This window comes from Selaginella moellendorffii, unplaced genomic scaffold (assembly GCF_000143415.4).
Source record: "Selaginella moellendorffii unplaced genomic scaffold, v1.0 SELMOscaffold_5, whole genome shotgun sequence".
Classification (NCBI taxonomy): Eukaryota; Viridiplantae; Streptophyta; class Lycopodiopsida; order Selaginellales; family Selaginellaceae; genus Selaginella; species Selaginella moellendorffii.
The window spans coordinates 2046594-2074057 of NW_003314266.1; the positions used below are offsets into that span (position 1 = coordinate 2046594).

Consider the following 27464-nt stretch of genomic DNA (forward strand, 5'->3'; position numbering starts at 1 on the left):
AATGTAGCGAAATGTAAAAAAAATAAATATAAACCTTCAATCAGTAAAAAGGATTGCAGCAGCGTTGCCTTCGATCCTGCCAAGGGATAGTCTTGCTGCCACAGATCTCGCGATATGTGACACGCAAAGAACTAAAAGTTCGTGCTCAAAAGCTCCGGCACGTCCGAGCTAGTAAGCCGCTCGCTGATGGGAGTTGCTTGTTAAAATCGTTGGCTACGGGATCGTTTGGTCATGCTGAGCCCTCGTGCTCGTCCCTGATGGAACCAACCCCTCTGCTCTTGGTTTCAGTGTTCCCTCGAGCCTGTTGTCCGAATGAGCACAATCTGGTTGTCTGATCGTCGAATCATACAGTCCCAAGTCGACTTTTATCAACTCTCAATCTCCAAAGCTATCACCTCGCTGTCCTTGAATCTTCGCCGGTTTCCGTCCCATGCCTGATGTGATTTATGTATCTTGACCAGGTTGAGGTCAACGAGGGATAATGCGAGCACACTCAGCTGATCCTTTCTATAAATTTCCTTTTAGAATGATAAGAAAAGCTGCCAGTTCTCGTTTGATCGTGCGCGACCTTTCTCTTCATCGCTTTGAAAAACTCTAGGAAAGTTTTTTCTTCCTTGCGCCTTCGAAAGTCATCTTTTATCACTTTGCCATTTCACGCCTTTTTTATTTAAGGACTTCTGATTGATGCAAATTTAAGTATGCTCTTGGTGATATCTACAAGGCCTGGACTCTTGTGGGAGTTGCTTGTCAAAATCGTTGGCTACGGGGTCATGCTGAGCCCTCGTGCTCGTCCCTGATGGAACCAACGCTTGTGAAAGGTATTGACTGGTGCTCTTGGTTTCAGTGTTCCCTCGAGCCTGTTGTCCGAATCAGCACAATCTGGCTGTATGATCGTCGAATCATACGGTCCCAAGTAGGTGACAAGGATTCGTTTAAGGTTTCGTCATGAGTCAACTTGGTTGCTCCCGGCTCAACTGTGACATGAACACCACATATCCCTGTGAGATGTAAGACATAGAAACACCAGATTGCAAGGAACGATGACTAGCTCCAAAATGCTCTGAAAAGTTTCGAACTTTCACCTGAATGTCTAACGATAGATTTAAATAGATTGTGGAGAACACTAAAATCTAGCTTTTTGATTGGCCTCCGCGCTAGCTGAAACATTTATGTTATAATAAATAAAACTCGGACTTGAAGAGGAAAATTACAAAGCATTTTAGGCAAGCAGCGATGAGTACCAGACGTAAACAAGGCTTTCTCGGAACTGAATGTCTACACTCTTCAAGTCTAACAGTAGCCACAAATATTAATATTCACTCCGGTGCCTTGAGGCTCTTGAGATTTTCTGGTAAAGTATTCCCTGTTGCCTCGGCAAACTCCCTCAAGGCTTGAATGGCCTTCTCTTGTCGCACGGCATGCCGCTTGTCCTTATCAACTGTATCCACTGGTTGCAGCCTTGCCAAACCATCGCAGCAGCCCTCTAGAGCTTCACTTGGAGACTGCAGCATGTAGTCATGAAGCAGACTGGCGTAGACAATTGCAGCGCTGCACCCCAAGAGTAGAGTGGCTTGTGCTTTCCATCCCAGCGGTGGAGCAGCCGCGGCCACAACACAAGAACCGATGTAAAGCAGACACCTTGTGGTGAAGATCACGGTCATGACGAAGCAACTGGCCCCGTCGTACCAATCGTCAGGAGCCAGTTGTATTGCCGGAGTGTAGAATCCACAGAAAAATATTAGGCCCAGTGGGATCACCACCCTTGGATCTGTGCTCATTGTGGAAAGGATACCACTGATGCCTCCAACAAGAAAACCATATGTAACGGGTTTCTTTCGACCAAAGAGGAGATACAAAAGCACTGGAGGGGGAGACCTCTTGTTAGATAAGAAAAACAGAAAATAAACACAAAAGCTTACTTGTGAAGAATGTAATCACTATGAAGGCAAGGCATCCCACTTCTGCAGATAACTGAGGGGGCCAATATATGGTAGCTACATAAAATCCATATAGAGTGAAACAGTGATTCACAAGATTCATCAAGAACTGGCGCCGTATAATCCAGTGGCGTCTAAGATCCCAGGCCTTGTAGATATCACCAAGCGCATACTCACCATTTGGGCTCAACAATCCCTGCTCCATGGTAGGAAACCTAGAAATTCCCTTTCCCCAAACCCTCTCTCAAACATGATATGCCCAGTTATATACAGTCCGATCCAATATACGATATACGATCGTATCCTGGCCATTGTTCGCGAAGTGGGCATATGACTGGCCGTCCGCGATTGCTTGATCGCTCCCTTTCCCTCCATTTTGCGGAGCTCAGCAGCAGAAGCTCGCAAGGTAAGCGCCCTGGCAAGCTTGATGGGGCCGTGTGGTCGGGTCGGGATCATCTTTTTCTTCACGAACAGGTGATCTAGTGTCCAAAGCCTCCGCAAGTCCTTGTTTTCTAATGTTCACTGTTTTTACAGCTTCAGATTGCAGAGACATCGATTACTCTCCCGGGAGGAAGACTGGATTGTACAATGTAATCACTCCAGTTCTTTGGGGCGAACTGATGACCCGAGTCACCCGCATGGCGTCTACAAGGTACTTTCTTCTTCCTCTCTTTACTCCCTTGATCGCTACATCCATCAGTTCCTTCCACGCTAGTTTCCCTTCCTTTCTCTAAAAGTTCTTCTCAGAGCCGAGCGACAATCCCTCGTTCAAGAAGCACATCAAAAGACTAAAGTCTTTCTTCGGTTGATCTGGAGACTAGACTTTGCAGTTGAATTCTCGTCCGTGTTTCTCCCGCGGTGGATTATCACTTAGGACTTACGACGAATAACCAAAAGGCCTTGGAAACGTTGGTGTGCAGGTGATCAAAGTTTTGAAAGCTAAAGTTCTTTTTTCCAGCAAGTAAAAAAACCGTCTACTCGTTAGTTCAGGAGGAGTCCAACACTGGAACCCATGCTGGAGATTTGAAAAAGGAGTGGAACGCATGGACGTTTTCAACACCATCCTCTGGGGGCTGTAAGTTTGGTTCTATCATCTCAAAAGTCTTTTTTTTCACTTTTATCTTCCAGATCTTTTGGAAAGCTGCTTTTGGCAAAGGCCGGACCGCCTGGAGATGATAAATTGGAAACCATCCAACTAGCATCTGCCCTAGCTTGGCATAACTCAGGTAGGAAACAATCTAAAGAAGCATAGAGCTCTATCCATCCTGGCCTGACCAGCAGCTACTATGCCAAGTAGGAAACGATCTAAGGAAGCATCGAGCTCTATCCATCCTGGCCTGACCAACCGCTACCAGATTCAATTCTACACAGATTTTGTCAGCCCGAATAAATAAAACTTTGAACCTTTTTACTGTTGCCTAGGGTTTTCCAAGATCCCATTACTTTTAACATTCCTTTGTTTAGGAGCTTTTGATCACTTTTTTTCTTTACAGAATGTAGAACTTGTTTTTTCTTTAACTCTATGTGTCTAGTAGAGTACACGCGAGAATAAAACGAAGGAAGTCCTAACACACGCTGCCACGTAAGATCTCGCATGAATCGGTTCTGTAACGTGGCCAAACTGTTGAAATGAATTGGAGGAAACCAAGTAACTGTCAAAGCTCGGATGGAGATGGATAAGCTACAGGATAATTTTTACTTATCCCATTCCGCTGTCCATGTAATCGGGAACGCTCGTCAAGTGGACCAGTGGCTTTGCCATAGCTGAGAAGGTAGAGTAGTCGTATAGCCCATTCATTTTTCCATGTAGGCAGGCGTAACGGCTCGGGTAAGGAATACTCTTGAGAAAAATATTCACTTCCGATTGTTTTCTTTGTTTCCAGGATTATCTGGAGATCATGAGAGTTTCTGTTTGTGTTCGAATAAAGATGGAGGCTGATGCACATGAACCAAATTCACTGCGTAAGTACAAATAGGTCCTCATGGAATAGCTGTGAACGGTTTTTCTTTTCTTTACCAGTGGACTCTCGGACTTGTTTTCCACAGCATGCAAAGATGTGTTTTTGGATTAGCACTGGATTGGAGCAAGCTGACACTACGGCCATGGCAACGAGTATGCTTGACAACCAGCCTGGCCTTGGATATCGTGTCGTCGCAGTTGAACTTCAAACGAATCCTCGGCACCTACACTCACCGGGAAAGCAACTTGAGCTGTCCGAAAGGAGTCGACGGGTCTGGACGACCATTGTGCTGAGCTCGAGGGCACACTTATCAACGTCTGACCATTACGACTCAAGCAGAGGATACACAAAAGGATCCCGTAGCCACCGATTTGGACAAGCACTCGAGCTTTAGTTCCATCAGCACGGACATGGACGAACTTTCAGTTGCTTGAGTGGCACCTATCGCAAGTATTCAAGAGGACATCTGTGTCAGCAAGACGACTTTCAACGCTGTTGCAATTCTTTTCGAAGATTTTGGAGCAGACTCTCTGAAGTTTGTTACAGACAAGCTCGGACGGAAAGGGCCCCAGAAACAGAGCTAAACTCCAACCGCCGCTTGCAGCTGCGACAATGAGGTAAGTCGAATGTAGCGAAAAGGAAGAGATCCGTCTTGTAGGTAATCGCTTCTCTTACACTCCTTTGTTTGCATTAACACCTGCTTATTTGCAAGATGTGATGGAGAAACTTTTCAGAGCATTTTGGAGCTAGTCATCGTTCCTGGATGTTTTTCTTACATCTCACAGGGATATAAACGATGGCTGTGTCGCAGTTGAGCCGGTGGCTGAGGAGCCGAGCAACCAAGTTGATTCATGACGAAGCCTTGGTTGAGAGTTGATATGTGACACGCAAAGAACTAAAAGTCGAGAACTGAATCTCTACACTCTTGTGGTGAAAATCACGGTCATGACGAAGCAACTGGCCCCGTCGTACCAATCGTCAGGAGCCAGTTGTATTGCCGGAGTGTAGAATCCACAGAAAAACATCACCCCCAGCAGGATCACCACCCTTGGATCTGTGCTCATTGTGGAAAGGATACCACTGATGCCTCCAACAAGAAAACCATATGTAACGGGTTTCTTTCGACCAAAGAGGAGGAACAGAAGAGACCTCTTGTTAGACAAAAAAGAACAAAAAAAAACACAAAAGCTTACTTGTTAAGAGTGAGATCCCTCACTTCTGCAGATAACTGAGGGGTTCAATATATGGTAGCTACATAAAATCCATATGCAGTGAAGCAGTGATTCACAAGAATCATCAAAAACTGGCGCCGTATAATCCAGTGGCGTCTAAGATCCCAGGCCTTGTAGATATCACCAAGTTATCCGTTCTTTTGGGATATGCAGTTATATACAGTCCGATCCAATATACGATATACGATCGTATCCATATCCACATGGGCTGGATTCTCTGCCGAGCATATGACTATGTCAGCAAATGATGATCCTTAGGGCCGTCCGCGATTGCTCCTCTGGCAAGGTAAGCGCATTCTACGGTTCACTGGCTCACAGTTTTGATCGCTCCCTTACCCTCCATTTTGCAGAGCTCAGCAGCAGAAGCTCCCGCAAGGTAAGCGCCTTGGCACTTGGCAGTGGCTCAATGGCTCATGGTTTTGATTCCCAGCTGCAAGCTTGATGGGGCCGTGTGGTCGGGTCGGATCATCCTTTTCCTCACGAACAGGTGATCTAGTGTCCAAAGCCTCCGCAAGTCCTTGTTTTCTAATGTTCACTGTTTTTAGCTTCAGATTGCAGAGAGATCGATTACTCTCCCGGGAGGAAGACTGAATGGCAAACGGATTGTAAGTTTGGACCTCGGCCATGGCGTCTACAAGGTACTTTCTTCTCTTTACTCCATCAGTTCCTTCTCCTTTTGAGCGAGCTCTAAAAGTTCTTCTCAGAGCCGAGCGACAATCCCTCACATCAAAAGGCTAAAGTCTTTCTTCGGTTGATCTGGAGACTAGGCTTTGCAGTTGAATTCTCGTCCGTGTTTCGCCTGCTGTGGATTATCACTTAGGACTCACGACGAATAACCAAAAGGCCTTGGAAACATTGGTGCGCAGGTGATCAAAGTTTTTGGAAACTTTGAAAGCTAAAGTTCTTGCTTCCAGCAAGTTAAAAAACTGTCTACTCATTCGTTCAGGAGGATTCCAGCTCTGGAACCCACGCTGGAGATTTGAAAAAGGAGTGGAACGCATGGACGTTTTCAACACCATCCTCTGGGGGCTGTAAGTTTGGTTCCATCATCTCAAAAGTCTTTTTTTTTGTTCACTTTTTTCTTCCAGATCTTTTGAAAAGCTGCTCCAGATCTTGCTGCTTTTGGCAAAGGCCAGACCCCATCCTGGAGATGATAAATTGGAAACCATCCAGCTAGCATCTGGTATAGCTCAGGTAAGAAACGATCTAAGGAAGCATCGACCTCTATCCATCCTGGCCTGACCAGCAGCTAGCAGGAAATGATCTAAGGAAGCATTGAGCTCTATCCATCCTGGCCTGACCAGCAGCTACCAGATTCAAGTCTACACAGATTTTGTGAGCCCGAATAAATAAAACTTCGAACCCTTTTCACTGTTCCCTAGGGTTTTCCGGGAGCAAGCGGAGGAATGGCGTCTCTCGAGGTAAGAATCTTGGCATCCCATTACTTTTAACATTCTCTGGTTTAGGAGCCTTTGATCGTAGTCTCCGAGCCAGTCGCGGACGCGATAGCCAGTCTCCCGGACGCGACAGCGAGTCTCCAGGACGAGGTAAAGCATTTCTTTATTCCCCATTGTCTCATTTGTGGTTGCCACGTCAGCTCCACGTTGTGCCACATCAGGACCACGTCGTACCACACCAGTGCCAGCAGAACGCGCCAGAGCGAGACCAGGTAAAAAGCACCTTGATTTCTTTTGTATGAATTTGATGTGATCAGCACCAGGACGAGCGCCACCATGATGGAAAAGGCATTCAAGGTGATTTTGCAAGTTTTGTTTTTTTTGTTTCATGTTTTTGTTTTTGCTTTTGTAGATATCAGCTGTCCTTGCATCAGTAATTCTGTATGTTTTGCCGGTTTTCCTCGCGAAAACAGCGTTACTCCCGGGGACTCAATTAGCCATATTATATGGCACTTCGAGTAATTGCTTTTTTTTTTAATCTTTCAACCACTAAGGCTTATAATTTTTTTTTTGCAGCTTTAAACTGCATAAGCTGGTTTGTCTATGGCCGAATTGAACAAGATGTGGTGGTCGAAAACGTGAACCTCCTTGGGCTCGTAACAGGGCTCATGTTTACCGTGCATACTGTCGGCGATGTTACCTGGTGGCCTGCGCTGGGTGGTTCATTCGTGTGGCCGCTTCTTGTTGCAGTGGCTTACTACGTTTTTCTCTACGGGTTGTACGGGATCTTCAAAAAGGAGAAAGTGAAAGTGTGCTGCGAACTTACGGTCATGGACATCGTTGGTGTCACCACCACTGTCCTTGCTTCAGGGGTGCCACTGTGCTTTCGTGCTGTAAGATTGTTTATTCTGTTGCAGTGGCTTCTTGAGAGTTTTTTTTTTTTTGTGATGCAGGTGACAATGGTTAGCAATACCACCAAAGCCACAGGGTCTCCTCTCGTTCCAGGGATGGCAACGGCGTGTAACATCCTGTGGGCTGCTTACACTCATATGGCAAAAAAGAAAACCATGCGTGTAAGTATTCGTTCTTTCATACTCCAACTAAGCTATGAGCTTTTGTATGTAGGCTGCTAGCATTTCAGCAGCTGTGCTAGCTGGAGCCCTCTCCATCCTCTCGGTGAAAGAGAGGATGCTTTGACATCATGCTTACTTCTCAGCTCACTTGCGTCACACTTTTTTTCTCTACAGAACGTAGAGCTTGTCGTTTTTTTGGAACTCTACGCGTCCCGTAGAGTTCACGCGAGAATAAGACGAACGAAGTCTTGAGATCTCGCGTAACGTGGCCAAACTGTTGAAATGAATCGGAGGAAACCAAGTAACTGTCAAAGCTCGGATGGAGATGGATAAGCTACAGGATAGTTTTTACTTATCCCATTCTACTGTCCATGTCGCAGCAATCGGGAACGCTCGTCAAGTGGACCAGTGGCTTTGCCATAGCTGAGAAGGTAGAGTAGTCGCCTGCCCATTCGTTTTTCCATGTAGGCAGACATAACGGCTCGGGTAAGGAATACTCTTGAGAAAAATATTCACTTCCGATTGTTTTCTTTGTTTCCAGGATTATCTGGAGATCATGAGAGTTTGTGTTCGTGTTCGGATAAAGATGGAGGCTGATGCACATGAACCAAATTCACTGTGTAAGTACAAATAGGTCCTCATGAAATAGCTGTGAACGGTTTTCCTTTTCTTTACCAGTGGACTCGAATCGGGATCCCTCGGACTTGTTTTCCACAGCATGCAAAGATGTGTTTTTGGATTAACACTGGATTGGAGCAAGCTGACACTATGTTGTTGTCGCAGTTGGGCTTCAAACGAATCCTCGGCACCTACACTCACCGGGAAAGCAACTTGAGACTGTCCGAAAGGAGTCGACGGGTCTGGACGACCATTGTGCTGAGCTCGCGGGCACACTTATCAACGTCTGACCATTACGACTCAAGCAGAGGATACACAAAAGGATCCCGTAGCCACCGATCTGGACAAGCACTCGAGCTTTAGTTCCATCAGCACGGACATGGACGAACTTTCAGTTGCTTGAGTGCCACCTATTGCAAGTATTCAAGAGGACATCTGTGTCAGCAAGACGACTTTCAACGCTGTTGCAATTCTTTTCGAAGATTTTGGAGCAGACTCTGTGAAGTTTGTTACAGACAAGCTCGGACGTTAAGGGAAAGGAGAAACAGCTGCGACAATGAGCTAAGTCCAATGTAGCAAAAAGGAAGAGATCCGTCTTGTAGGTAACCGCTTCTCTTACACTCGTTTGTTTGCATTAACATCTGCTTATTTGCAAGATGTGATGGAGAAACTTTTCAGAGCATTTTTGGAGCTAGTCATCGTTCCTGGTATTTCTATGTTTTTCTTACATCTCACAGCGATATCTAGTGCCCTAGTCGCGGTAGCAGGGATGGATTGGATGGATGCATTCCACGGTATTGTGGTCGGGGTTGTTGCCTTGCACGGGAGCACTCTGCCCAAATCCAGTTCAGGCTCAGGCCTTCTTAGACGAAGGTATTTCGTTTTTCTTTACTGAAGTTCTATTGAAGCGAGGTGTTCGTTTCGTCCAGGATGACTTTGTCCTGGAGAAGAACAGTGGAGGAGGAGCGTTTGGATCCATCCGTCTACAAAGGTTCGTTTGCGAAATCCTCAAAAGAAGGTGCGTGGGTTTTGTTCTTTGATTTTTCTCGATGACGGATTTACGATGGTTTGCTGATCCCTCTCTCTCTCTGGCGTTTCATATATCTTTGGTTCTAGAGAGTCAATCCGAAGGAGGAGTTTTTGCTTGTGTGGCGTTACGAAGGTGTGGCGCCTCTCGTAAACTTCATGAGTAGCAAGGATTTTCCTTACAATGTGCGTTTTCGGTTTCATGCAGAAAATCTCAAATCGCGACAGACAAGTTGAGAAGGCGTTGAGCTTGAAGACTACACAGCTTGCCAAAGGTGCCGAGCGAGAATTCCAGATCGAGCTATTAAAATGTTTGAGGGAGACTGGGATTCATCTTTCCGACGGTAAGCTTGTAGATATGTAGTCATTGTTTCTTAACAGTTGGATGTTTTGTAGAGTCGAAGTCCTTCAAGATTATTGATCTCGGTCGGTGAGGGACTACATTCCGCAAGAGTTCCTACTGGATCCAAGGTCTGAGTTGTAATTTCTTTTCAACTTCGCGTAAAGAAAGGTTCCTGACATTTTTTCTATGTTCAAGGTACGCTGCACCAGAGCTGTACGTTATGAGTACTCAGACTCCCTCCGCTCCATCGCCTGTCATTGCAACAGCACTCTCTCCAGTTCTATGGCAGGTTTATACCAGTCAATATTTTCTGTGACAGATCACGAACTTTGATCCTTACAGCTAAACCTGCCAGACCGCTACAGCCTCGGATTGATGTTCTTGCAAATGGTAAGTCCAGCTGATACATCTATCAATGGCAGGTGTTTTCGAAACTGAGAAGCGATAGTGCTCTCATCCAGTTCAATGAAGCGCATGAATCACGACTTAGTTGCGTGGAGAAACTTGGTGGAGGCTCGGCGAAATCCGGGCGTTCAACGTGGCTTCGAGATTCTGGACGGGGGAGCTGGCTGGGAGCTGCTCCAAGCGATGATGCAGTTTAAAGGTCGCCAACGTATCAGTGCCTGGCCTGTCCCACAATGTCCTCGGGCACCAGCGACCACAGCTACCATCGGGTTGTCCCTGTCGAGACGGAAGTAGCGTACTCCTAGCTACTTAGACAAGGATTCAGTTCAATGTGCATTCTTTCCTTTCTTTTCTGCCCGGGCTCTGACTGGGATCGTAGAAATGAGGAGCTCTTGCCGGATATCCGCTGCTCCCAACGGTCATTCTCGCGGGTGGAAGATCGGTCACACTTTGTCAATCGCGATGATTCTTGGACGCTGTCGACCTTCTTGAATTTCCAGGATGGTGTATCCGGCAGCTCGGCCTTGGCTGAATGCAGCCAGACTGGGAGCAGCGTTTCCAACAGATCTGGAAGAAATGTTCACTTCTCCACCGTCGTTTCCAGCGCTCGAGCGTAAGTTCATCGGAGGAGAACTTTTAGAGAAAGGAAGGGAAACTAGCGTGGAAGGAACTGATGGATGTAGCGATCCAGGGAGTAAAGGGAGGAAGAAGAAAGTGGGTCGGGTCATCAGTTCGCCCCAAACTCATTGATGAACTGGAGTGATTACAATCCGGTTGCCATTCAGTCTTCCTCCCAGGAGAGTAATCGATCTCTCTGCAATCTGAAGCTGTAAAAACAGTGAACATTAGAAAACAAGGACTTGCAGAGGCTTTGGACACTAGATCACCTGTTCGTGGGGAAAAAGATGATCCCGACCCGACCACACCCCATCAAGCTTGCAGCTGGGAATCAAAACCATGAGCCCTTGAGCCACTGCCAGGGCGCTTACCTTGCTGCTGAGCTCCGCAAAACGGAGGGAAAGGGAGCGATCAAAACTGCGAGCCAGTGAACCGTAGAATGCGCTTACGTTGCCAGAGGAGCAATCGCGGAATAGTGCTCGGCAGAGACCACTAAATCCAGCCCATGTATCGGGATCGGACCATATATAACTGGGATCTTATCCCATATCCCAAAAGAACAGCCGTTGGATGAAACGGTCTAGGTGCTCTTGAGAGAGGGTTTGGGGAAAGGGAATTTCTAGGTTTCCTACCATGGAGCAGGGATTGTTGAGCCCAAATGGTGAGTATGCGCTTGGTGATATCTACAAGGCCTGGGATCTTAGACGCCACTGGATTATATGGCGCCAGTTCTTGATGATTCTTGTGAATCACTGCTTCACTCTATATGGATTTTATGTAGCTACCATACATTGGCCCCCTCAGTTATCTGCAGAAGTGGGATGCCTTGCTTTCATAGTGATTACATTCTTCACAGGTAAGCTTTTGTGTTTATTTTCTCTTTTTATTATCTAACAAGAGGTCCCTCCCTCCAGCGCTTCTGTATGCCCTCTTTGGTCGAAAGAAACCCGTTACATATGGTTTTCTTGTTGGAGGCATCAGTGGTATCCTTTCCACAATGAGCACAGATCCAAGGGTGGTGATCCCACTGGGGCTAATATTTTTCTGTGGATTCTACACTCCGGCAATACAACTGGCTCCTGACGATTGGTACGACGGGGCCAGTTGGTTCGTCATGACCGTGATTTTCACCACAAGGTGTCTGCTTTACATCGGTTCTTGTGTTGTGGCCACGGCTGCTCCACCGCTGGGATGGAAAGCACAAGCCACTGTACTCTTGGGATGCAGCGCTGCAATTGTCTACGCCAGCCTGCTTCATGACTACATGCTGCAGTCTCCAAGTGAAGCTCTAGAGGGCTGCTGCGATGGTTTGGCAAGGCTGCAACCAGTGGATACAGTTGATAAGGACAAGCGGCATGCCGTGCGACAAGAGAAGGCCATTCAAGCGTTGAGGGAGTTTGCCGAGGCAACAGAGAATACTTTACCAGAAAATCTCAAGAGCCTCAAGGCACCTGAGTGAATATTAATATTTGTGGCTACTGTTAGCCTTGAAGAGTGTAGACATTCAGTTCCGAGAAAGCCTTGTTTACGTCTGGTGTGCATCGCTGCTTGCCTAAAATGCTTTGTAATTTTCCTCTTCAAGTCCGAGTTTTATTTATTATAACATAAATCAAAAAGCTAGATTTTAGTTTCTCCACAATCTATTTAAGTCTATCAGTGAAAGTTCGAAACATTTCAGAGCATTTTGGAGCTAGTCAGCGTTTCCTTGCAATGTGGTGTTTCTATGTCTTACATCTCACTGGGATATAAAAGTTCATGTACAGTTGAGCTGAGGAGCCGAGCAACCAAGTTGACTCATGACGAAACCTTAAACGAATTGTCACCTACAGTCATCGTCAACTAGCTCGGAAGCTCGACTTGGGACTGTATGATTCGACGATCATACAGCCAGATTGTGCTGATTCGGACAACAGGCTCGAGGGAACACTGAAACCAAGAGCACCAGTCAAACCTTTCACAAGCGTTGGTTCCATCAGGGACGGGCACGAGGACGACTTTGACAAGCAACTCCCACCAGCAAGCGCCTTACTAGCTCGGACTTGCCAGATATATCGTGAGCATTCAAGAGGATATCTGTGGCAGCAAGACTATCCCTTGGCAGGATCGAAGGCAACGCTGCTGCAATCCTTTTTACTGATTGAAGGTCTATGTTTCTTTTTACATGTCGCTACATTCGACTTACCTCATTGTCGCAGGCTGCGGATTTTGGAGTATTTGCTGGGGACTTTCCCCTTTCGTAACACAGAGCTTGTCAGTAAGTGAGGACGGTTGTACAAAGACTGGTGCATGGATCCGACTTGGAGGTAACCGCTTCTTTTCTTTGTGTTTCTTCGCATCACTGCCTATCCAGTTATTATCTGATTTGCTCCCCTGCAAAATATGGTGGAAAAACTGTCTGGAGCTAGTCGTTTGAAATTGGCCTTTTGACTCTGCTATCAAACTTTAAAATAAGTACCACCGAAAAAAATCTACCGCGTGAATGTGTGAGAAAGTATGGCATGATGCAACCCTGTGAGATGTAAGAAAAGAAAGTGAGTTCATAGAAATACCAGATTATCTTACATGATTTGCAATCATTTATGGCTAATCAAGCTCTAAAAGTAACGATCGTAATTCAACAAACGTCATTATAGTTCTGCTTTAGTTTCTTGAAGTTGAGGCTCTTCAGATTTTCCGGTAAAGTATTCCCGGTTGCCTTGGCAAACTCCCTCAAAGCTTCAATGGTCTTCTCTTGTCGCACCTCAAGCATCTCTTGTCGCCAAACCATCGCAAAAACAATCTACAAGAATTTCATACGGAGACTGCAACATGTAGACATGAACTAGCCCCACATAGACAATTGCAGCACTTGATCCCACGACTACAATGGTTTGTAATTTTGATCCCAACGGCGGAGTAGCGATAGCCACAACACTAGAACCAATGTAAAGCAACCAACTCATAATAGAGACCAGGATGAACTTGAGCAAACCAACCCTGTCACACCAATCATCGGTTGTATTGTAAATAATCCAGAGAATACTATTAATACAAGTAGATTCACCAGTTTTGGACTTGTGATAATTGTGGAACAGATACCGCTGGTGCCTCCAATAAGAAAGCCGTATGTGACAACTTTTTTTCAACCAAAGAAAACATAGGAAACAACTGGATGTAGGAGTTAGTCTCTAGAGAGATAAAGGAAAACAAAGCTTACATGATAGTAAAAGTAAATTGAAACCAACGCACACCCACCCCCCAGGCTCAGGCTCAGGGAGCCAATATACCGTAGCTACATAAATTCCATATGCACTGAAGCAGTGACTCACAAGATTCAGGCCTTGTAGATATCACCAAGAGCATACTCACCATTTGGGCTCAACAATCTCATGGTAACTTACAAATTCCTTTACATCCTCTTAAATTTGCATCAATCAAAAGTCCTTAAATAAAAAACATGCCGTCAAATGGCAAATAAGACTTTCGAAGGCGCAAGGAAGAAAAAACTTTCCTAGAGTTTTTCAAAGCGATGAAGAGAAAGGTCGCGCACGAGCTTGTATCAAACGGCTTATCGTTCTAGACCGATCGATCTGACGCTCTCCATCTCAGTCAACTGATGATCTTGATTGGTTTGAGTGAAAGGAAATTTATGGAAAGGATCAGGTGTGCTCGCATTATTCCTCCTCAACCTGGTCAAGATAAGCACTGGGCATAAATCACATCAGGCATGGGATGGAAACCAGCGAAGATTCAAGGACAGCGAGGTGGAGAATATCGCGATTTCAGGACGAAGAAGGAAAAGAAGAGGGACTGGGTGCGGAGCAGCGATTCCATCTTCTTTGGGAATGAGTTTGGTGCTGCAAACTATGCCAAGCTTGGCTCGAAGGTTCATCCCTTGATCGATAGAAGCTTTCCTGATTTATGACTTCGTTCTCTTCTTCCTTCTAAGCTAGTTTTCACTGGGAGTTCCTCCCTTTCAAGCGAGCTCTAGAAAAATGGGATCGATGCTCAGCCAAGACGTTCGACCCGGCGAGTCTTTGATTTTCTCGTTTGATCCATATCTCCACTACATATGGAAGGATTCGTCTCAGGCTTTGCAGTTGGATTCTCGTCCGTGTGGCAACTTATGCTCGTCTCTCTTGCTGTTGTTCCCGGCATCGCTCTCGCGTGTGGATGGTGCACATAGGACCAAAACAGGTCCAAACTTTGATCTTCCTTCCAGAGAGTCTTATTCGATAAGCCTTGGATTCTTACGCTCGAGCGCTGGAAACGACGCTGGAGACTGCAGTTCTTCCAGATCTGTTGGAAACGCTGCTCCCAGTCTGGCTGCATTCAGCCAGGCCGAGCTGCCGGATACACCATCCTGGAGCCTCGGCAAACTCCCTCAAAGCTTCAATAGCCTTCTCTTGTCACACCTCAAGCAGCTTGTTGGCATCCTCTCTTGTCGCCAAACCATCGCAAGAACAATCTACAAGAATTTCATATGGCCTCCATCTTTATCCGAACATCTTTATCTTTGTCCTTGAATCTTCGCCGGTTTCCGTCCCATGCCTGATGTGATTTATGTATCTTGACCAGGTTGAGGAGGTCAACGAGGAATAATGCGAGCACACTCAACCAGTCAAACCAACCCGTCATACCAGTCGTCGGGTAAGGAATACTCTTGAGAAAAATATTCACACAAGATATCCAAGGCCAGGCTGGTTTTCATGAAAGAAAACAATCGGAAGTGAATATTTTGTCGAAAAGCTCTGGAAAGTCCGAGCTAGTAAGCCTCTTGCTGGTGGGAGTTGCCTGTCAAAATCGTTGGCTACGGGATCGTTTGGTCATGCTGAGTCCTCGTGATCGTCCCTCATGGAACCAACGCCTGTGAAAGGTATTGACTGGTGCTCTTGGTTTCAGTGTTCCCTCGAGCCTGTTGTCCGAATCAGCACAATCTGGCTGTATGATCGTCGAATCATACGGTCCCAGGTCGAGTGACGATGACTGTAGGTGATTTGTTTAAGGTTTCGTCATGAGTCAACTTGGTTGCTCGGCTCATGAACTTTTATATCCCTGTGAGATGTAAGACATAGATTGCAAGGAACGATGACTAGCTCCAAAATGCTCTGAAAAGTTTCAAAGTTTCACCTGAATGTCTACAACACTAACGATAGATTTAAATAGATTGTATACAGAGAACACTAAAATCTAGCTTTTTGATTGGCCACCACGCTAGCTGAAATAATAAATAAAACTCGGACTTGAAGAGGACGTGTAAAGAAGGCTTTCTCGGAACTGAATCTCTACACTCTTTTTAAGTCTATCAGTAGCGACAAATATTCGGTGCCTTGAGGCTCTTGAGATTTTCTGGTAAGGTATTCCCTGTTGCCTCGGCAAACTCCCTCAAGGCTTGAATGGCCTTCTCTTGTCGCACGGCATGCCGCTTGTCCTTATCAACTGTATCCACTGGTTGCAGCCTTGCCAAACCATCGCAGCAGCCCTCTAGAGCTTCACTTGGAGACTGCAACATGTAGTGACGAAGCAGACTGGCGTAGACAATTGCAGCGCTGCATCCCAAGAGTACAGTGGCTTGTGCTTTCCATCCCAGCGGTGGAGCAGCCGTGGCCACAACACAAGAACCGATGTAAAGCAGACACCTTGTGGTGAAAATCACGGTCATGACGAACCAACTGGCCCCGTCGTACCAATCGTCAGGAGCCAGTTGTATTGCCGGAGTGTAGAATCCACAGAAAAATATTAGCCCCAGTGGGATCACCACCCTTGGATCTGTGCTCATTGTGGAAAGGATACCACTGATGCCTCCAACAAGAAAACCATATGTAACGGGTTTCTTTCGACCAAAGAGGGCATACAGAAGCGCTGGAGGGAGGGACCTCTTGTTAGATAATAAAAAGAGAAAATAAACACAAAAGCTTACCTGTGAAGAATGTAATCACTATGAAAGCAAGGCATCCCACTTCTGCAGATAACTGAGGGGGCCAATGTATGGTAGCTACATAAAATCCATATAGAGTGAAGCAGTGATTCACAAGAATCATCAAGAACTGGCGCCATATAATCCAGTGGCGTCTAAGATCCCAGGCCTTGTAGATATCACCAAGCGCATACTCACCATTTGGGCTCAACAATCCCTGCTCCATGGTAGGAAACCTAGAAATTCCCTTTCCCCAAACCCTCTCTCAAGAGCACCTAGACCGTTTCATCCAACGGCTGTTCTTTTGGGATATGGGATAAGATCCCAGTTATATATGGTCCGATCCCGATACATGGGCTGGATTTAGTGGTCTCTGCCGAGCACTATTCCGCGATTGCTCCTCTGGCAACGTAAGCGCATTCTACGGTTCACTGGCTCGCAGTTTTGATCGCTCCCTTTCCCTCCGTTTTGCGGAGCTCAGCAGCAAGGTAAGCGCCCTGGCAGTGGCTCAAGGGCTCATGGTTTTGATTCCCAGCTGCAAGCTTGATGGGGCCGTGTGGTCGGGTCGGCATCATCTTTTTCCCCACGAACAGGTGATCTAGTGTCCAAAGCCTCTGCAAGTCCTTGTTTTCTAATGTTCACTGTGTTTACAGCTTCAGATTGCAGAGAGATCGATTACTCTCCTGGGAGGAAGACTGAATGGCAACCGGATTGTAATTGTAGGAATAATGATGAACATGACAAGCAAGATGATTCATATCAGAAGCAGTCCGAATCGTGATCAGATCTCTGGTGATTTTTGATTTGATTGAAGTTGTATATATATACAACCATACATGAATCAAAAGTGAAATCTGTTGTTCTTGCTCCGCTTTTCTTTCATGGTATCGGAGCTCAGTTTCTGAATTCTTTCTTCTCCTTTCTTTGTGCCTCACATCATGAGCTGCAGCAAAGTTGGATTGATCTTGCTTCAGGGAGTCACTGCCTTTGATGGGAGGAGAGGGTTCAACACCTGGTCTGAGAAAATGATGTGCGTGCTGCAGATGGAAGAACTCTGGGAAATCGTTTCACCACCGACGATCGCTGCAGATGCTCATACATGGTGAGCCCCTGCTGCATTTGGAGCTTCAACTTCGGTGGAAGGAGAAGTCGTGGATGAAGAGGCAATTCGTGCCTCTGTTGCATCAGCTCGACAATAGCTTGATCCTGGGGAACAAGCTGTGCTGGAGATGAAGGAATCTTGAGTAAAAGGATTGATTCTTTCTAAGCTTGTAGATGCCTTTATGATGCGTTTGTGTCATAAGAGTGCTTGTGAGATCTGGGCTCATTTTCACAACAAGTATGTTGTTCTTTCCCTCTCCAAGATCAGCATGGTCGAGACTTGCGTTCCTGAGACTCGTTTTCATCCAGGCGAGAACTTTGAAGAGTTCCTTGCCAAGATGCAAGATCTGTGAATGGAGCTTGAAGGCAGTTTAGCGGCGTTCAACGAAAGCAAGAAAGTTCTGGTGCTTTGCGAGGCCATGCAAGATTCTTCTTTTAGTTCTTTCGTCTCTACCATTCGCATGATGTTGCTCAACTTTGAACAAGCTGAGCAAACTTTACACTTGGAGCTGGCTGCGAGAGGTTTGATTGTGGACTTTGATCAAAGGCCTTCCCATGTTTTGATCTCACAGTCTACATCAGAAAAGAAAGGAAAGAATGCACATTGAATTGAATCCTTGTCTAAGTAACTAGGAGTACGCTACTTCCGTCTCGACAGGGACAACCCGATGGTAGCTGTGGTCGCTGGTGCCCGAGGACATTGTGGGACAGGCCAGGCACTGATACGTTGGCGACCTTTAAACTGCATCATCGCTTGGAGCAGCTCCCAGCCAGCTCCTCCGTCCAGAATCTCGAAGCCACGTTGAACGCCCGGATTTCGCCGAGCGTCCACCAAGTTTCTCCACGCAACTAAGTCGTGATTCATGCGCTTCATTGAACTGGATGAGAGCACTATCGCTTCTCAGTTTCGAAAACACCTGCCATTGATAGATGTATCAGCTGGACTTACCATTTGCAAGAACATCAATCCGAGGCTGTAGCGGTCTTGCAGGTTTAGCTGTAAGGATCAAAGTTCGTGATCTGTCACAGAAAATATTGACTGGTATAAACCTGCCATAGAACTGGAGAGAGTGCTGTTGCAATGACAGGCGATGGAGCGGAGGGAGTCTGAGTGCTCATAACGTACAGCTCTGGTGCAGCGTACCTTGAACATAGAAAAAATGTCAGGAAACTTTCTGTACGCGAAGTTGAAAAGAAATTACAACTCACACCTTGGATCCAGTAGGAACTCTTGCGGAATGTAGTCGATGCCAAGTAGCAAGTCCTCACCGACCGAGATCAATAATCTTGAAGGACTTCGACTCTACAAAACATCCAACTGTTAAGAAACAACGACTACATATCTACAAGCTTACCGTCAGAAAGATGAATCCCAGGCCCCCTCAAACATTTTAATAGCTCCATCTGGAATTCTCGCTCGGCACCTTTGGCAAGCTGTGTAGTCTTCAAGCTCAACGCCTTCTCAACCTGTCTGTCGCGATTTGAGATTTTCTGCATGAAACCGAAAACTCACTAACATTGTAAGGAAAATCCTTGCTACTCATGAAGTTTACGAGAGGCACCACACCTTCGTAACGCCACACAAGCAAAAACTCCTCCTTCGGATTGACTCTCTAGAACCAAAGATATATGAAACACCAGAGAGAAAGAGAGGGATCAGCAAACCATCGTAAATCCGTCATCGAGAAAAATCAAAGAACAAAACCCACGCACCTTCTTTTGAGGATTTCGCAAACGATCCTTTGTAGACGGATGGATCCAAACGCTCCTCCTCCACTGTTCTTCTCCAGGACAAAGTCATCCTGGACGAAACGAACACCTCGCTTCAATAGAACTTCAGTAAAGAAAAACGAAATACCTTCGTCTAAGAAGGCCTGAGCCTGAACTGGATTTGGGCAGAGTGCTCCCGTGCAAGGCAACAACCCCGATCACAATACCGTGGAATGCATCCATCCAATCCATTCCTGCTACCGCGACTAGGGCACTAGATATCGCTGTGAGATGTAAGAAAAACATAGAAATACCAGGAACGATGACTAGCTCCAAAAATGCTCTGAAAAGTTTCTCCATCACATCTTGCAAATAAGCAGATGTTAATGCAAACAAACGAGTGTAAGAGAAGCGGTTACCTACAAGACGGATCTCTTCCTTTTTGCTACATTCGACTTAGCTCATTGTCGCAGCTGTTTCTCCTTTCCCTTAACGTCCGAGCTTGTCTGTAACAAACTTCACAGAGTCTGCTCCAAAATCTTCGAAAAGAATTGCAACAGCGTTGAAAGTCGTCTTGCTGACACAGATGTCCTCTTGAATACTTGCAATAGGTGGCACTCAAGCAACTGAAGAGGATACACAAAAGGATCCCGTAGCCACCGATCTGGACAAGCACTCGAGCTTTAGTTCCATCAGCACGGACATGGACGAACTTGCTTGAGTCGTAATGGTCAGACGTTGATAAGTGTGCCCGCGAGCTCAGCACAATGGTCGTCCAGACCCGTCGACTCCTTTCGGACAGTCTCAAGTTGCTTTCCCGGTGAGTGTAGGTGCCGAGGATTCGTTTGAAGCCCAACTGCGACAACAACATAGTGTCAGCTTGCTCCAATCCAGTGTTAATCCAAAAACACATCTTTGCATGCTGTGGAAAACAAGTCCGAGGGATCCCGATTCGAGTCCACTGGTAAAGAAAAGGAAAACCGTTCACAGCTATTTCATGAGGACCTATTTGTACTTACGCAGTGAATTTGGTTCATGTGCATCAGCCTCCATCTTTATCCGAACACGAACACAAACTCTCATGATCTCCAGATAATCCTGGAAACAAAGAAAACAATCGGAAGTGAATATTTTTCTCAAGAGTATTCCTTACCCGAGCCGTTATGTCTGCCTACATGGAAAAACGAATGGGCAGGCGACTACTCTACCTTCTCAGCTATGGCAAAGCCACTGGTCCACTTGACGAGCGTTCCGATTCCTGCGACATGGACAGCAGAATGGGATAAGTAAAAACTATCCTGTAGCTTATCCATCTCCATCCGAGCTTTGACAGTTACTTGGTTTCCTCCGATTCATTTCAACAGTTTGGCCACGTTACAGAACCGATTCATGCGAGATCTTACGTGGCAGTGTGCGTCAAGACTTCGTTCGTTTTATTCTCGCGTGAACTCTACGGGACGCGTAGAGTTCCAAAAAAACGACAAGCTCTACATTCTGTAGAGAAAAAAAGTGTGACGCAAGTGAGCTGAGAAGTAAGCATGATGTCAAAGCATCCTCTCTTTCACCGAGAGGATGGAGAGGGCTCCAGCTAGCACAGCTGCTGAAATGCTAGCAGCCTACATACAAAAGCTCATAGCTTAGTTGGAGTACGAAAGAACGAATACTTACACGCATGGTTTTCTTTTTTGCCATATGGGTGTAAGCAGCCCACAGGATGTTACACGCCGTCGCCATCAGTGGAACGAGAGGAGACCCTGTGGCTTTGCTGGTATTGCTGATCATCGTCACCTGCATCACAAAAAGAAAACTCTCAAGAAGCCACTGCAAAAAAATACACAATCTTACAGCACGAAAGCACAGCGGCACCCCTGAGGCAAGGACAGTGGTGGTGATACCAAAAAAGTCCATGACCGTGAGTTCGCAGCAGCACACTTTCTCCTTTTTGAAGTTCCCGTACAACCCGTAGAGAAAAACGTAGTAAGCCACTGCAACAAGAAGCGGCCACACGAATGAACCACCCAGCGCAGGCCACCAGGTAACATCGCCGACAGTATGCACGGTAAACATGAGCCCTGTTACGAGCCCAAGGAGGTTCACGTTCTCGACCACCACATCTTGTTCAATTCGGCCATACACAAACCAGCTTATGCAGTTCAAAGCTGCAAAAAAAATTTTATAAACATTAGTGAATGAAAGATTAAAAAAAAAAGCAATTACTCGAAGTGCCATATAATATGGCTAGTTGAGTCCCCGGGAGTAACGCTGTTTTCGCGAGGAAAACCGGCAAAACGTACAGAATTACCGATGCAAGGACAGCTGAGATCTACAAAAGCAAAAACAAAAACATGAAACAAAAAAAACAAAAACATGAAACAAAAAAAAACAAAACTTGCAAAATCACCTTGAATGCCTTTTCCATCAGCGTCTCCTGGTGGCGCTCGTCCTGGTGCTGATCACATCAAATCCATACAAAAGAAATCAAGGTGCTTTTTACCTGGTCTCGCTCTGGCGCGTTCTGCTGGCGCTGGTGTGGTACGACGTGGTGCTGATGTGGCACAACGTGGAGCTGACGTGGCAACCACAAATGAGACAATGGGGAATAAAGAAATGCTTTACCTCGTCCTGGAGACTCGCTGTCGCGTCCGGGAGACTGGCTATCGCGTCCACGACTGGCTCGGAGACTACGATCAAAGGCTCCTAAACCAGAGATTGTTAAAAGTAATGGGATGCCAGGATTCTTACCTCGAGAGACGCCATTCCTCCGCTTGCTCCCGGAAAACCCTAGGGAACAGTGAAAAGGGTTCGAAGTTTTATTTATTCGGGCTCACAAAATCTGTGTAGACTTGAATCTGGTAGCTGCTGGTCAGGCCAGGATGGATAGAGCTCAATGCTTCCTTAGATCATTTCCTGCTAGCTGCTGGTCAGGCCAGGATGGATAGAGGTCGATGCTTCCTTAGATCGTTTCTTACCTGAGCTATACCAGATGCTAGCTGGATGGTTTCCAATTTATCATCTCCAGGATGGGGTCTGGCCTTTGCCAAAAGCAGCAAGATCTGGAGCAGCTTTCCAAAAGATCTGGAAGAAAAAAGTGAACAAAAAAAAGACTTTTGAGATGATGGAACCAAACTTACAGCCCCCAGAGGATGGTGTTGAAAACGTCCATGCGTTCCACTCCTTTTTCAAATCTCCAGCGTGGGTTCCAGAGCTGGAATCCTCCTGAACGAATAAGTAGACAGTTTTTTAACTTGCTGGAAGCAAGAACTTTAGCTTTCAAAGTTTCCAAAAACTTTGATCACCTGCGCACCAATGTTTCCAAGGCCTTTTGGTTATTCGTCGTGAGTCCTAAGTGATAATCCACAGCAGGCGAAACACGGACGAGAATTCAACTGCAAAGCCTAGTCTCCAGATCAACCGAAGAAAGACTTTAGCCTTTTGATGTGAGGGATTGTCGCTCGGCTCTGAGAAGAACTTTTAGAGCTCGCTCAAAAGGAGAAGGAACTGATGGAGTAAAGAGAGGAAGAAGAAAGTACCTTGTCAACGCCATGGCCGAGGTCCAAACTCATCGATGAACTGGAGTGATTACAATCCGTTTGCCATTCAGTCTTCCTCCCGGGAGAGTAATCGATCTCTCTGCAATCTGAAGCTAAAAACAGTGAACATTAGAAAACAAGGACTTGCGGAGGCTTTGGACACTAGATCACCTGTTCGTGGGGAAAAAGATGATCCCGACCCGACCACACGGCGCCATCAAGCTTGCAGCTGGGAATCAAAACCATGAGCCATTGAGCCACTGCCAAGTGCCAAGGCGCTTACCTTGCGGGAGCTTCTGCTGCTGAGCTCTTGAAAATGGAGGGTAAGGGAGCGATCAAAACTGTGAGCCAGTGAACCGTAGAATGCGCTTACCTTGCCAGAGGAGCAATCGCGGACGGCCCTAAGGATCATCATTTGCTGACATAGCCATATGCTCGGCAGAGAATCCAGCCCATGTGGATATGGATACGATCGTATATCGTATATTGGATCGGACTGTATATAACTGCATATCCCAAAAGAACGGGTAACTTGGTGATATCTACAAGGCCTGGGATCTTAGACGCCACTGGATTATACGGCGCCAGTTTTTGATGATTCTTGTGAATCACTGCTTCACTGCATATGGATTTTATGTAGCTACCATATATTGAACCCCTCAGTTATCTGCAGAAGTGAGGGATCTCACTCTTAACAAGTAAGCTTTTGTGTTTTTTTTTTTGTTCTTTTTTGTCTAACAAGAGGTCTCTTCTGTACCTCCTCTTTGGTCGAAAGAAACCCGTTACATATGGTTTTCTTGTTGGAGGCATCAGTGGTATCCTTTCCACAATGAGCACAGATCCAAGGGTGGTGATCCTGCTGGGGGTGATGTTTTTCTGTGGATTCTACACTCCGGCAATACAACTGGCTCCTGACGATTGGTACGACACGGTCAGTTGCTTCGTCATGACCGTGATCTTCACCACAAGGTGTCTGCTTTACAAGAGAAGGCCATTCAAGCCTTGAGGGAGTTTGCCGAGGCAACAGGGAATACTTTACCAGAAAATCTCAAGAGCCTCAAGGCACCGGAGTGAATATTAATATTTGTGGCTACTGTTAGATTTAAAGAGTGTAGAGATTCAGTTCCGAGAAAGCCTTCGTTACATGTCCCTAAAATGAGCTTTGTAATTTTCCCGAGTTTTATTTATTATAACATAAATATTTCAGCTAGCGCGGTGGCCAATCATAGCCACGTGAATTTAGTGTTCTCTACAATCTATTTAAATCTATTGTTAGTGTTGTAGACATTCAGGTGAAAGTTCGAAACTTTCACGCACGGCTGGAGGAATTCTGCTGGTCAACGGCAGCAACCCTTATTCAAATCGCAGACTTTGTATGAATCATTTTTTAAATGAAATGAAATAAAATGAAGAGCAGGACCTTTGGTTTTGGTCAGCTCTAGTTAAACTGCTAATAACCAGTCTCTTTTGATTATTGTGACTATTTTCCCTGTCATCACTTTTTCGCCATCTGATCGTACGTAATAAAGAAAAAGGAAAAAGAAATGTTTCCACTAATTATCCGCCACGTGGATTTCGTTTAGTCCAACGTGTCGCAAGGGCGTCCACCCACATTCGTGGTGGGAAAAAATTAAGGCTAGCCATGGTTTGAAGCTCTCTCCCAAGTTCCCATGGCGATTCTCTCCGTGTCCATGATTTCTCGCGATCCTTGCTGCGGCGGCTCCGCCAGATCGGGGCTTAGGAGCGGCTTCTTGGGGCATCGATCGAGCGGGGCGAGATGGGAGCCGCGGCGGCGGCGCGGCGGGCATCGATCCAGTGCCCTAGTCGCGGTAGCAGGGATGGATTGGATGGATGCATTCCACGGTATTGTGATCGGGGTTGGGGTTGGATTGCCTTGCACGGTGATGGAGTGTGGCGATGTGGTGTATCGGAGCACGCTGCCCAAATCCAATTCCTTGCAGGTAACAGGGCCCGGCGCTGCTTTGGCGGTGCTCGCAGTCACTTATTTGTGGGCGACTCCTGGTGTAGCTCCTGGATTCTGGGACATGTTTCTTCTAGCACCGATAGAGAAGAGGCTCCGGCCTTCTTACACAAAGGTATTTCTTCGTTGTTTACGTAAGTTCTAGCGTTTTGGATTGAAACGAGGTGTTTGTTTCGTCCAGGATGACTTTGTCCTGGAGAAGAAGATTGGAGAAGGAGCGTTTGGATCCGTCTACAAAGGATCGTTTGCGAATCCTCAAAAGAAGGTGCGTGGGTTTTGTAGTTCTTTTGCTTTTTGCTCGATCACTTTGAAACATTTGTTTGTTAACGCGCAGTCGTTTCCAGTGGTGGTGAAAAAGGCTAGTGAGTATGGAGAAGTGGAGGCTTGGATGAACCAGCGTGTGCGACGGGCATGCCCGGGCAAATGTGCTGACTACCTTGACGGATTTAAGATGGTATGCTTGATCTCTCCTTCTTTTTGCTTGTCAATGACCTTTTATATTGGTTGGTTTTAGAGAGTCAATCCAAAGAGGAAGGAGTTTTGGCTTGTGTGGCGTTACGAAGGTGTGGCGACTCTCGCGGACTTCATGAGTAGCAAGGATTTTCCTTACAATGTTAGTGAGTTCTCAGTTCATGCAAGGATGGATTTACTGAAAATCTCAAATCGCGACAGACAGGTTGAAAAGGCGTTGAGCTTGAAGACTACACAGCTTGCCAAAGGTGCCGAGCGAGAAAACCAGATCATCCAGTCCTTACTTCAAGAGCTATTGAAATGTTTGAGGGGGCTGCACGATACTGGGATTGTTCATCGCGACATAAAACCGCAAAATATCATTTTCTCCGACGGTAAGCCTGTAGATACGTAGCCATTGTTTCTTATCAGTTTTACTGTTTCGTAGAGTCGAAGTCCTTCAAGATTATTGATCTCGGCGCTGCTACGGACTTGCGAGTTGGCATCAACTACATTCCGCAAGAGTTCCTACTGGATCCAAGGTCTATTTCTTCTCAACTTCGCGTAAAGAAAGTTTCCTGACATTTTTTCTATGTTCAAGGTACGCTGCACCTGAGCAGTACATTATGAGCACTCAAACTCCCTCGGCTCCATCGCCTGTCATTGCAACAGCACTCTCTCCAGTTCTATGGCAGGTTTATACCAGTGAATATGTTTCCTGTGACAAATCACGATGTTTGTTGATCGTTGCAGCTGAACCTCCCGGACCGCTTTGATATCTACAGTCTCGGATTGATGTTCTTGCAAATGGTAATGACATTAGTACTTCATTTCCAGCTGATATAAAGCTTTCATCTGTCAATGACAGGTCTTTTCGAATTTGAGAAGCGACAGTGCTCTCATCCAGTTCAACCGGCAGCTGAAGCGCGTGGACCACGACTTAGTTGCGTGGAGAGACTTGGTGGACGCTCGGCCAAATGCGGACGTTCAACGTGGATTCGAGATTCTGGACATGGACGGAGGAGCTGGCTGGGAGCTGCTCCAAGCGATGATGCAGTTTAAAGGTCGCCAACGTATCAGTGCCAAGGCTGCTCTCGGCCACCCTTACTTCGTCAAGTTGGGACTTCTCAAGGCCTCGCCCGTACAGACACTGTGGCTGGGCTTGATCAGATTTGCTCAGCAGGATAGAACGCAAGCTCTCCAATGGGTGCTGGGATTAATGGCGAAGGGATTCACCGAGGCCGAGCTCGAAGAACTGCGGGTAAGGTTTCTCTTTCCTTTTTCAGTTTGCTCGTTGTCTAAAGTTTTCTCGGGCAGGAGCGAGAGCCAAAGAAGAAATCGACCTTCCAGAGAAACGCGCTAGCATCGGCTTTGCGATTGCAACGCAAGGTTGCTCAAACTGTTGCTGCTAGCGTGGACGAGAAGATGGGAAAGAGAAAGATCTGGTGGATGGAGACGATTGATGAAACACTGGACGGACTCGAGACCAAGAAGAAAAGTTTCTGGTGGATCTGATTGATGGCTGGCTGGCCATCTCTGTGTGCTCCACCCACGCTCGACATGAAGTTAACAGGCATTAAAAACGTGGAAGCACCGCGCTATAGCCACACTAATAGTACCAGTGTGAAGAAAAAGTTTTTAAAGACGATGGAGTGTGTCTCCCAGTATGGGTCACGAAAGATCATGGTCACACGACTCAGAGATCTCGATCGTGGAGTCCATTTCGAGTTTGGTGTAAAAAAAAACTCTCGTAGTTACTTCGATGGTCTTTTGATATAAGATAAGAACTCCACTCGAGCCAAAGACCAGAACTTTGTGCCGCTAGATCTTTAAGTTTGTTCCTACATGCTGATCTTGCCAAGTTACACAAGCGCGCTCGTGTAGACTCCGTTTAAAACGCAAAGCTTACAGTATCACAAGGATTTGGCACATTGACACATAAAAGACCGTGTAAGTTTGATCACTTGCAGAAAAGAGAATGGTCGCTTTCAACTCCAGTCCACTTGATCCCGCGACTCGTGGCGAAGAACAAGCTTTGCCTGATTTTCGATGAGAGCGACCACCGGTCGATCGAGCGAGCTTATGAGTTCCAACTTGTCAGCATATAAATCTCCTTTGCTGGATCTTGATTGATACCGATACAAATAGTTATCATATATAAGTTGATAATAATTATAATAATAGTA

At 46.2% G+C, this 27464-nt stretch overlaps 5 protein-coding genes and 6 long non-coding RNA genes across 14 annotated transcripts; 7 read left to right on the forward strand and 4 right to left on the reverse strand.

The window, feature by feature from the left end:
* Positions 1 to 1178: 1178 nt before the first annotated feature.
* On the reverse strand, positions 1179 to 16754 carry LOC9660213. 2 transcript variants are annotated; one of them, XM_024669885.1, is made up of 3 exons: positions 16510 to 16754; positions 15919 to 16451; positions 1179 to 1328 (listed from the first exon to the last, which is right to left on the reverse strand). In XM_024669885.1, the coding sequence occupies exons 1-3, from the start codon at positions 16730 to 16732 to the stop codon at positions 1317 to 1319; spliced, it is 768 nt and encodes a 255-aa protein (XP_024525653.1). In that variant the 5' UTR covers positions 16733 to 16754; the 3' UTR covers positions 1179 to 1316. The 2 variants fall into 2 exon arrangements, with proteins under 2 accessions (XP_024525653.1, XP_024525652.1); XM_024669884.1 differs by lacking the exon at positions 1179 to 1328 and having other exon boundaries at positions 15769 to 16451.
* On the forward strand, positions 2298 to 2843 carry LOC9660212. The gene is made up of 3 exons (XR_002991807.1): positions 2298 to 2411; positions 2472 to 2589; positions 2685 to 2843. It is a non-coding gene; the product is annotated as an uncharacterized LOC9660212 (long non-coding RNA).
* Positions 2844 to 3354, forward strand: LOC112344667. Its single transcript, XR_002991806.1, has 3 exons — positions 2844 to 3012; positions 3066 to 3163; positions 3235 to 3354. It is a non-coding gene; the product is annotated as an uncharacterized LOC112344667 (long non-coding RNA).
* On the forward strand, positions 5306 to 7745 carry LOC9658842. Its single transcript, XM_024669882.1, has 14 exons — positions 5306 to 5416; positions 5481 to 5506; positions 5561 to 5617; positions 5682 to 5768; positions 5835 to 5996; positions 6077 to 6324; positions 6387 to 6551; positions 6597 to 6677; positions 6728 to 6799; positions 6876 to 6884; positions 6940 to 7045; positions 7104 to 7420; positions 7481 to 7600; positions 7653 to 7745. The coding sequence occupies exons 7-14, from the start codon at positions 6537 to 6539 to the stop codon at positions 7722 to 7724; spliced, it is 792 nt and encodes a 263-aa protein (XP_024525650.1). The 5' UTR covers positions 5306 to 5416; positions 5481 to 5506; positions 5561 to 5617; positions 5682 to 5768; positions 5835 to 5996; positions 6077 to 6324; positions 6387 to 6536; the 3' UTR covers positions 7725 to 7745.
* Positions 9297 to 10345, forward strand: LOC112344663. The gene is made up of 5 exons (XR_002991802.1): positions 9297 to 9380; positions 9453 to 9588; positions 9641 to 9715; positions 9783 to 9876; positions 9930 to 10345. It is a non-coding gene; the product is annotated as an uncharacterized LOC112344663 (long non-coding RNA).
* On the reverse strand, positions 10313 to 11098 carry LOC112344666. The gene is made up of 3 exons (XR_002991805.1): positions 10982 to 11098; positions 10880 to 10934; positions 10313 to 10819 (listed from the first exon to the last, which is right to left on the reverse strand). It is a non-coding gene; the product is annotated as an uncharacterized LOC112344666 (long non-coding RNA).
* LOC9658843 lies at positions 11222 to 23948 on the forward strand. Of its 2 annotated transcripts, XM_024669886.1 has the most exons (3): positions 11222 to 11466; positions 11525 to 11985; positions 23838 to 23948. In XM_024669886.1, the coding sequence occupies exons 1-3, from the start codon at positions 11244 to 11246 to the stop codon at positions 23919 to 23921; spliced, it is 768 nt and encodes a 255-aa protein (XP_024525654.1). In that variant the 5' UTR covers positions 11222 to 11243; the 3' UTR covers positions 23922 to 23948. The 2 variants fall into 2 exon arrangements, with proteins under 2 accessions (XP_024525654.1, XP_024525655.1); XM_024669887.1 differs by lacking the exon at positions 23838 to 23948 and having other exon boundaries at positions 11525 to 12246.
* Positions 16878 to 17373, forward strand: LOC112344665. Its single transcript, XR_002991804.1, has 3 exons — positions 16878 to 16994; positions 17042 to 17099; positions 17160 to 17373. It is a non-coding gene; the product is annotated as an uncharacterized LOC112344665 (long non-coding RNA).
* On the reverse strand, positions 18186 to 19313 carry LOC112344664. The gene is made up of 5 exons (XR_002991803.1): positions 19175 to 19313; positions 18963 to 19098; positions 18819 to 18910; positions 18658 to 18751; positions 18186 to 18604 (listed from the first exon to the last, which is right to left on the reverse strand). It is a non-coding gene; the product is annotated as an uncharacterized LOC112344664 (long non-coding RNA).
* LOC9660214 lies at positions 20643 to 23320 on the reverse strand. The gene is made up of 13 exons (XM_024669881.1): positions 23221 to 23320; positions 23131 to 23156; positions 23019 to 23076; positions 22848 to 22960; positions 22614 to 22775; positions 22287 to 22533; positions 22060 to 22224; positions 21934 to 22014; positions 21812 to 21883; positions 21719 to 21766; positions 21535 to 21640; positions 20986 to 21476; positions 20643 to 20933 (listed from the first exon to the last, which is right to left on the reverse strand). Exons 7-13 carry the CDS (start codon positions 22072 to 22074, stop codon positions 20862 to 20864), a joined length of 885 nt encoding a protein of 294 aa, XP_024525649.1. The 5' UTR covers positions 22075 to 22224; positions 22287 to 22533; positions 22614 to 22775; positions 22848 to 22960; positions 23019 to 23076; positions 23131 to 23156; positions 23221 to 23320; the 3' UTR covers positions 20643 to 20861.
* Positions 23949 to 24477: 529 nt separating the features above from the next.
* LOC9660215 (serine/threonine-protein kinase STN7, chloroplastic) lies at positions 24478 to 27054 on the forward strand. 2 transcript variants are annotated; one of them, XM_024669880.1, is made up of 11 exons: positions 24566 to 24808; positions 24876 to 24943; positions 25010 to 25093; positions 25163 to 25282; positions 25343 to 25441; positions 25505 to 25673; positions 25727 to 25820; positions 25880 to 25973; positions 26032 to 26088; positions 26147 to 26539; positions 26596 to 27054. In XM_024669880.1, the coding sequence occupies exons 1-11, from the start codon at positions 24625 to 24627 to the stop codon at positions 26791 to 26793; spliced, it is 1560 nt and encodes a 519-aa protein (XP_024525648.1). In that variant the 5' UTR covers positions 24566 to 24624; the 3' UTR covers positions 26794 to 27054. The 2 variants fall into 2 exon arrangements, with proteins under 2 accessions (XP_024525647.1, XP_024525648.1); XM_024669879.1 differs by having other exon boundaries at positions 24478 to 24943.
* Positions 27055 to 27464: the final 410 nt, after the last annotated feature.

Excerpts from the sequence above, each read along its gene's own strand:
- LOC9658843 (XM_024669886.1), top strand. The coding sequence starts at position 11,244 with ATGGAGCAGGGATTGTTGAGCCCAAATGGTGAGTATGCGCTTGGTGAT. Across the intron at positions 11,467-11,524 it reads AGTGATTACATTCTTCACAG|CGCTTCTGTATGCCCTCTTT; the intron begins GTAAGCTTTTGT and ends CCCTCCCTCCAG. Across the intron at positions 11,986-23,837 it reads ATGCCGTGCGACAAGAGAAG|GCCATTCAAGCCTTGAGGGA; the intron begins GCCATTCAAGCG and ends TTACAAGAGAAG.
- LOC9660215 (XM_024669879.1), top strand. The coding sequence starts at position 24,518 with ATGGCGATTCTCTCCGTGTCCATGATTTCTCGCGATCCTTGCTGCGGC. Across the intron at positions 24,944-25,009 it reads TCCGGCCTTCTTACACAAAG|GATGACTTTGTCCTGGAGAA; the intron begins GTATTTCTTCGT and ends TGTTTCGTCCAG. Across the intron at positions 25,974-26,031 it reads TCTCTCCAGTTCTATGGCAG|CTGAACCTCCCGGACCGCTT; the intron begins GTTTATACCAGT and ends TGATCGTTGCAG.
- LOC9660214 (XM_024669881.1), bottom strand. Across the intron at positions 21,884-21,933 it reads CAGCGAGTCTCCAGGACGAG|CTCCACGTTGTGCCACATCA; the intron begins GTAAAGCATTTC and ends TTGCCACGTCAG. Across the intron at positions 21,767-21,811 it reads ACGCGCCAGAGCGAGACCAG|CACCAGGACGAGCGCCACCA; the intron begins GTAAAAAGCACC and ends TGATGTGATCAG.
- LOC9660213 (XM_024669884.1), bottom strand. The coding sequence starts at position 16,732 with ATGGAGCAGGGATTGTTGAGCCCAAATGGTGAGTATGCGCTTGGTGAT. Across the intron at positions 16,452-16,509 it reads AGTGATTACATTCTTCACAG|CGCTTCTGTATGCCCTCTTT; the intron begins GTAAGCTTTTGT and ends CCCTCCCTCCAG.
- LOC9658842 (XM_024669882.1), top strand. Across the intron at positions 7,046-7,103 it reads CATATTATATGGCACTTCGA|CTTTAAACTGCATAAGCTGG; the intron begins GTAATTGCTTTT and ends TTTTTTTTGCAG. Across the intron at positions 7,421-7,480 it reads TGCCACTGTGCTTTCGTGCT|GTGACAATGGTTAGCAATAC; the intron begins GTAAGATTGTTT and ends TTTGTGATGCAG.